The sequence below is a fragment of the Limulus polyphemus genome, unplaced genomic scaffold (genome assembly GCF_000517525.1).
Source record: "Limulus polyphemus unplaced genomic scaffold, Limulus_polyphemus-2.1.2 Scaffold1292, whole genome shotgun sequence".
Classification (NCBI taxonomy): Eukaryota; Metazoa; Arthropoda; class Merostomata; order Xiphosura; family Limulidae; genus Limulus; species Limulus polyphemus.
Window position 1 is genome coordinate 235,890 of NW_013666902.1, and position 8,503 is coordinate 244,392.

An 8,503-nucleotide genomic window follows, 5' to 3' on the forward strand; every position below is an offset into this window, starting at 1 on the left:
GCAATACTTTTATGTAGATCGGCCCAAAATTGAGTTGGACTATCGGCCCACCGGGACAAGTCCCGGTATCCCGATAGGCCAATCCGCCCCTGAAAATATTAAACCTTTTTTGACTTTATATTATAATATTTACTAAATGAATATCCAGTGAAAAAATAGAATGTTAAAACTATCTTATCTTTCAAAAATCTTTTTTCAAATTATGATACAGGTAGAAATATTTGCATGTTGTTTTAAACTAACCTAGACTGTGTGCATAAGTGACAGTGCCATCTAGGAACTGAGTGTTATTGCTATGTTGATTTGGGTACTATGTGACAATTTCGTGGTTTGCACCGACAGGAGCTGACTCCTCGTTTGGAGATCATTTGCCTCGCAGACGGTGGAAGAATGTTCCTTTACTGATGTCACCAGTGGCTTTCTGGTTATATACTATCTTATTGATTCTCAACATTTTGCTTTTCCTTGCTACACCGTATGGTACTTTGTTTACCAACAGTCTCATTCCATGGTTGCCATATTCACTTTACTGTTGCAGAAATGGTCGATATCCTGCCAATAGAATTGTGTCATATTTTATATAGTGGATTTTCTTGCGTGCTTGTCAGCTTCCTCGTTTAGTTTTACTCCTGCATAGCCTGGCACATACTTCGCGGTGATGATCTTATCATCCATTTGGGGACCAATTACTCAGAGTTTTATTCAATAAACTACCTACGAGTCGTTCAGAAATATTATACTGGTAGCACTGTATTTTTGCAGTTCGTTGCTTTTAGTACTCCAGAGGAAAACATGACTCCCAGTTCCACCCCTGTGTTACTTGTAAAAAGTTTGAATGCTCCATCAGTCTTATGCACCTGTTCTTGCTCTACGAGACTATGGTTGTTCAACCAGATCTCTCGTTATTTGTGTGATAAGGAACCATTTGTGGCTGTGATGACGTGTGACTGTCCATCATTATCTTTAAGTTAGTGCTGACAGAATTTTTTGTTTTTGTTTCATAATCTTACCAAACTCTACATTTTCTGATTAGGCCGTTTTCCACAGATTCCAGTGGCGACAGCAGTTTATTCTACATGAGGGTGTCTGAGGTCTAATAGTGACAATTGTCTCAGTGGTAAATACCCATCATTATTTTCTCAGACACCTTTCAGACAAATTCCCTAGATTCATTATTGTTAATAAAGACTCGCCCATTTTCTGGTAAGATCCTAAGTGACCAGACATTATGTTTTATTCAATAAAAAAATTAATACTTGTCTTATGCTTAATTTCCTCTTTATCGTGCTACTTTATAGTCAGATTTTACTTTAGTACTCGGGATCAATATTATTACACTTTTTAAACAACTCCACCAAATAATATACCTTTCTATGGATTATTAAAGTTAAAATATATAACTTTTAAAAATCTAATTTAAATTGAAGTTTCTAAATATTGCGTTCTGATGATTATTTATATTCAGAATATAAAACAAAAACATCATACATAAGACAAAAACTATTGTATCTCAGATGGCGCTAAGATAAAATCGTTGTTCTGAAATTACTTTACTTGGGTGGGGTTGGATTTAAAACTACGATGTTTGAAATAGAAAAACAAATCATCCTTTTTATTTTTAGTTTCTTCATTTTATTTGTACACGGTGAGTTTCGAAAAAAACCCACATAAATTTAAAAAGTGTGCTTCCTTGCAATTGCAACATATATTAGGGTTAATGCAAATGGTCGAACATTTAAGTTGCAACATATATTAGGGTTAATGCAAATGGTCGAACATTTAGGTTTTTCTCTTACTTCTTACCTAGTAGTTGTATCTACTAGTATCAGTAGTGCCAGTAATAATAGGAATAAATTATTCTAAGGTCCTTACTCTTGTAAGTGTAACTGTAATTTGTAAGAGAAGAACCTACGAGTAAACCCGAAACTTGAATTTGAAAGCAAAGGAAAATACGTTCTATGTAAACCACTATACATCTTCCTTATCCAGTGCCGACGAGGCCTTTCGCTTTTTAATATTAATTAGTTGTTTATTCCTAATACAACTAGCACTAGACATTAGAATAAAATTTAAAATTAAATAACCGCCTTCGAAAATTGAAGGTGAACTTGCGATTTTACATGTCTAACAGTAAAACTTAAGACAGCTAATAAAAAAACAAATATATATATATATATATAAGGTTGGTGAATTACACAACAAAAATAATGTTACCAGAGATGGGGTACCTGATTTTTGGGATTCAATTTACTTTATTTTAGTTTTTACTGCCTATCAACCAATGTGATGAATTTTTAAAGTTTTTAATCAAGTGTACCCATTTATGCTCAGAGCAAAACTTGACAGTATTTTGAGGAGACCAGTGACTGTATAATTAGCAATAATGCAGTTAAATTTAAAATATATGAATAATATATGCTAAGAAATTTGGAGGTTTAGTTGGTGTTGGGCTAAATTTGTTGTCACAAATATAATCATCTAATATAGTATCTACCAGGGTGGTTCTAAATGGTTCCTGAATACCTCTGTGTGTCATTTGGAGACTTCCATGCTTCTTTTGCTTGCCCATTAAACTTGTGATGCACTAACGAATTTCAGTCACCTTGCTACTTCAAATCACTTTTAGCAGCCTCAATGCTAAAAGAGTGTAGGAAATGCCTTCTTTTTAGCCTATAAAAATGTCCAAAAAATTTCAGTTCAAATAAAAAAAAAACTAGATTGAGTAGTTTTTGTTTTCAACACTGGCTCTTGAGGGGCCTGTTAATGTTGTAATTAGTCAAAAGTAAAAGGTAGCCATTATTGTGTTTTCAACTTGGTTACTAACTGATGTCTTTGCACCTTTGTAGAATAACGAGGTACATATACAAGCCTTTGATATTTATATAGAAATGCTTGAATATTTTTTAGTTTTAGATCAGAAGAAACCTTTTATTTTATTTATCTTTCAGTTTGTAGAGGCATAGAGGGGGAAACAGTATCTTGGTGTACCGTAAGTCATGTGGAATTTCAAAAATGCAAAGATTTTGCTGATGCTATTAGAAATAGTTACAAATTTGATGTACAACTTGAATGCAGAAGAGGAGAAGACAAAAACCTTTGTATGAATATGATAGATGGAGGTCGTGCTAACCTCATGACATTAGATGCGGGTGAGGTTTACGTGGCTGGCCGTTTCCACAGCCTTGTTCCTATTTTGAGCGAGCGATATGGTGCAGGTATTTACAAAAAATATTTTTTTTTAAAACAGCCAGTAAAACTTTCAATTTTTTTAAAATTCTATACAAAATATATTTGATAATTTCTATATTTTATTATTTGTGTTGCTTCAAAGCAAGTATTGTATGGTTTGTTTTATGGTATTGCAAAAAATCAAAAAAAAATCTGCTGGATAAAATAGTTTGAAATTTTGTCTGGGATATTTTGTATTAATTTCAAAATATTTCATTATATGTTTTTTTCAAGCAATTAAAAATGCTTACCTTTGTTGTAATTTCAATTATTTATTTTTATGTCTTTCAACTTTTTTTTAAAACTTTCCTGTGACATTTTGATTTATAAAATTGTAAATTTAAAATTTGTTTTGATTTCAAAGCAATTGTGCATTTTTATTGTGTTTGTTTACAATAAGTTTTTTAACCATATCTAAATTATAAGCAATCCAACTTTTTTTTAAATTGTTAATCTGAAGGTTTTGCTTAACATACGTCCTCCATTTTTAAAAAATTAGCAACTTTTCATACTTATACAGATAGAGCATTTAAAATTTGTTCTGATTCTACATTCTAGTAATTTGGAATATGAATTGAATTATATAAAAAGCAGTCCTAACGACAGAAGTTATAAATAAAAAGCATTCCTAACGACAGAAGTTATATTGTTGATATAGTTGAACATATAAAGAAAATACAATTCAATTTTTATCAGTCAGTGTACTGGATTAAACAGTGTCTATCATAATATAATTAAAAGTACAGTAATATTATCATAGATACAATGTATTCAGAAAACATAATTTTATTCCTATATTTAAATATTTGTTGTTTTTAGTGTAATTGATGATGCTACTCGTGCTTCAATTGATTTAGTGCAGTTGAAACAGGCTGGTAAATATTAAAGGTGTCAAGTAAGATATTTCTTAAAGAATCTGTATACTAAACAATAGAATATAAAATAATGGAGAAGATCACAAGTTAAAGACTAAAGTTACATCACGAGTTAAAGACTAAAGTCACATCACGAGTTGAAGACTAAAGTCACATCACGAGTTGAAGACTAAAGTCACATCACGAGTTAAAGACTAAAGTCACATCACGAGTTAAAGACTAAAGTCACATCACGAGTTGAAGACTAAAGTCACATCACGAGTTGAAGACTAAAGTCACATCACGAGTTAAAGACTAAAGTACATCACGAGTTAAAGACTAAAGTCACATCACGAGTTAAAGACTAAAGTCACATCACGAGTTAAAGACTAAAGTCACATCACGAGTTAAAGACTAAAGTTACATCACGAGTTAAAGACTAAAGTTACATCACGAGTTGAAGACTAGATTAGAGATTAAATTAATAAGAAATAAACATATTCAAGTCTGAGTGAATAGATGTCACTCTGGCATATAGTTAAAGGGATTTTCTACTCCAGAGCTAGATTTTGGCTGTGAGAATGCTGCAACAAAAACCCTAAAACTTATCTGTTAAGAATTAATATCAGCTCATTAACTTGTGATAAGAAACATGAATGAGATTACTAACGACATCTTGAAAAACAATGTGATGGAAGGTTGAGATGGTGACATTGATGAAGATGTGATAGGTAGAAATACAAACTAAAAGTTAACTTTGGACAGAGTACGTGCTGCACAACACCCAATGCAAAAATTACAAAAAAAAAGTTAGATGAAATTAATCCCCATTTATATGTAAAATAAATAGCGGTTATTAGTGGAGCTAATTTCAGTATTGATGTTGTTTTTGTTTACATTATTACTATGACTCGTTTGTTTTTTAAGATCTGATTATAACAAACAATGACATAAGCTCTTAAGTAGTGTTTAAAGAACTCTAGGACTAATATATATGGTAGATAATGTAAAAGTAATGAGGTGGGAAAAAAATTTTATTTTCTAGTATTAAACTTGGGAACTTGAATGATGAATACCAGTATGTTACTATTTGACGTTGTATTAATCATGATAAAAGATTTAACACACGGGATCACGCACAAAAGGTGCAATGAATTTCAAAGAAAGACCCAAAACTTGAGTGCTTTTGAGTAGTTGACTATTCTTCTTCGGGCGATTAAATGGTGTTTATTCTTTACTTCCGAAGAAGAACGGTCGACTGTTCAAAAGCTCTCGAGTTTTGGGTATAATTATTTAAACCTGTTTATCAAAATATGTTTATAATTTATTTGACAGAAAAAACTGCTGGATTCTATGCTGTGGCAGTTATTCACACACGTTCTACGATTGAAAGTTTGGAAGACTTGCGAGACAAGAAAGCATGCTTTACCGGTGTCGGGCAGATGGCCGGTTGGATCATCCCCATGGCAACACTGATCGAAACAGAAGTTCTAGCAATCACCGATTGTAACAACATAATAAAAACTGCTGCTGAATTTTTTAACGACAGTTGTGCACCGAATTCCCTTATCGACAAATACAATCCAACTGGTAAGAGTACTTATAGCCACGTACGGTATAACTGGTAAGACAAATATCATCCTGCTGGTAAGAATCTTTTTTAAAATATTTGTTTTTATTTCCAGGTTTTAGAATTGTTCTGAAAAGTTACAATTGGATACAAGTAATTTTTTTTTTGCTTGAACAAAACTATGCATCTGATATATTTTTGTTATCAATGTCAGTATTTCTGAGAAGTATATAAAATAATTTTCAGTTGTTGTTTTGTATTGTGTTGAATAAATCTTGATTTATCGCTAACTTGTCTTTTTTTTCAGTGCTTGATTACGGTATTTTTACTGTGCTTTACAAATATGTAACTAGATAGATTTACATATAGATGTATTTTCAGTGCCGAGTTATCTTAAGTTTAGATAATTTGAGACGGGTATCAGCTTAGTAACTTGTTTCATTCATTTTACTTAAAGTATATAAATCTTAATATCACCAGGCGACAACCCACAGAAGATGTGTAACTTATGTGCGACACAAAAGGGAGATCGTTGCTCTGGAAGTGACCCCTATGTTGAGTTTGGAGGAGCCTTTTCTTGTTTTGTTAACAAAGGAGACGTTGCTTTTCTAAAACATACAACGGTAGAAGAAGAATTAGCCAAACCGAAGTACCAGCAACTCTCCATGTCGCAGTTCCGTTTACTTTGTCCTCATGGTGGAACCAGATCCATCAGAGACTACAACTCTTGTAACTGGGGGTTTGTACCTTCTCATGCTGTTGTGACCAGTTCTGCTGCTCTTCCCGAAACACGGAAAATGTATCAGAAGTTTTTGATGGTAATGTTGTAAAAATACGTACTGTCACTTCCGTCTAGAGTATTGGGATTTTAATTTACCCCCTTAAATCATTGACTGGTGACTCTAGGTAGTGTTGCTAATTATAAATATACTCAAAATATGACTTAAGAAGATACATCAAAGTACTACTTAAGACACTGGCACAAACTATAAAGATACATCAAAGTGTGACTTAAGACACTGGCACAAACTGTAAAGATACATCAATGTATGGCTTAAGACACTGGCACAAACTGTAAAGATACATCAATGTATGACTTAAGACACTGGCACAAACTATAAAGATACATCAAAGTGTGACTTAAGACACTGGCACAAACTGTAAAGATACATCAATGTATGGCTTAAGGCATTAACACAAACTGTAAAGATACATCAATGTATGACTTAAGACACTGGCACAAACTATAAAGACACATCAAAGTGTGACTTAAGACATTAACACAAACTATAAAGATACATCAATGTGTGACTTAAGACATTAACACAAACTATAAAGATACATCAAAGTGTGACTTAAGACACTGGCACAAACTATAAAGATACATCAAAGTGTGACTTAAGACATTAACACAAACTATAAAGATACATCAAAGTGTGACTTAAGACATTAAAACAACCTATAAAGATACATTAAAGTGTGACTTAAGACATTAACACAAACTATAAAGATACATCAAAGTGTGACTTAAGACATTAAAACAACCTATAAAGATACATTAAAGTATGACTTAAGACATTAACACAAACTGTAAAGTATATATATATATATATGTTTAGATATTAACTTTTTTTTTAAGGAATTACTTTGGATATTTAGATAAGATCATAAAAAAATAATTAATACAAATTTATATGAAAATTCAAAAAAGTTCTTTTAAAACTCATATTGAAAAACAAATTAATTGAGAATAAAAAGTTTAAAAAGTTAATTTGAAAGAATTTTTATTTATCTAAGTTGGAAAAAAATCAAAAATTAAGAGGAGAAATGATAAAGGAAAAAAAAACAAAACAAACAATTACATCCATAAAAATTTAAAGACATATTTTATTTCTCGTTACAATCTAAATGCAAGAGATGGTCTAAACTGATAATTTTTTCCAATGACAACTTTACGATTTTTTCCCATAATATTTTCTAAGCTAAAAATTAAAATGATAAACAGGTGATATATATTTTGTGAGTGTTTAAACTGTTTTCTGTGCATTTTGTTTTTGTGGTTCTAAAAACATCTTTTATGTTAACTTGCTATTTCAGAAAGCAGCCGAGGTTTTTCACAATAACAATAGGTTCTCTGGGAATAGAAACAGATATAATATCACCAATGCAACTGTCCCTCCATATATAGGAAGTGATACATTTGGTTCAATCAATGAGTTTAATGATGAAACCTTTTATTTGTTTGGAAGAAGTAGGACGTACGATTACGTAGAAAACCTGATGTTTCAAGATGAAACAAGTGACTTGGCTCCAGTGGAAGGAAACAGACAGACCTTTACTGGATATTTGGGTGAGAGCAAAGTTAAGAGTAGAACCTACTGATTTATCTAATCTTACTTTCTCATCACTAGAGTTTTGCTTGTTCATTTTAGGATAATTTTAGGCTTTTAGAGAATTATAACAAAGGAAGAATTCAGATAAATCCAACTTAAGAGAATTTATTTGAAAATTTTACTAGCCAAAGAGGAGAGTTTACCATAATTTAACATTTGAATTTAAATAATTTCTAAGTGTGGAATTCTACTTACAAAGAAGAAAATGTTCGTGTTAAAACTATGATAAAAATTTGTACAGAAAGAAATTAAAATTTGAAACTGTGAACATCATTTTAGGTAGTTTTGCATTATTATTGTTTGTTTGACTTTAGTGTTCTGCATCAGTTATGTATCAAATAATTTTATTCTGATTATTTCCTTAGAGCCTCGTGCATAAAAAAATAAAACATTTTACCATTAATATATTAAACAAATATATTAATGGTAAAATATATATTAAATAAATATATATATAT

The 8,503-nt window shown here is 31.2% G+C and overlaps 1 protein-coding gene across 1 annotated transcript in view; it reads left to right on the forward strand.

Annotated features, from left to right (window-relative positions):
• The first annotated feature begins 1,533 nt into the window (after positions 1–1,533).
• LOC106462970 (melanotransferrin-like) overlaps positions 1,534–8,503 on the forward strand; it is a 16,376-nt gene continuing 9,406 nt past the window's right edge. The window contains exons 1-5 of the mRNA XM_022390369.1: positions 1,534–1,645; positions 2,949–3,215; positions 5,418–5,672; positions 6,133–6,470; positions 7,750–8,013. Of these exons, the coding sequence (XP_022246077.1) occupies positions 1,582–1,645; positions 2,949–3,215; positions 5,418–5,672; positions 6,133–6,470; positions 7,750–8,013 (1,188 nt within the window). The 5' untranslated portion in view covers positions 1,534–1,581. The remainder of the gene's footprint in view (positions 1,646–2,948; positions 3,216–5,417; positions 5,673–6,132; positions 6,471–7,749; positions 8,014–8,503) is intronic.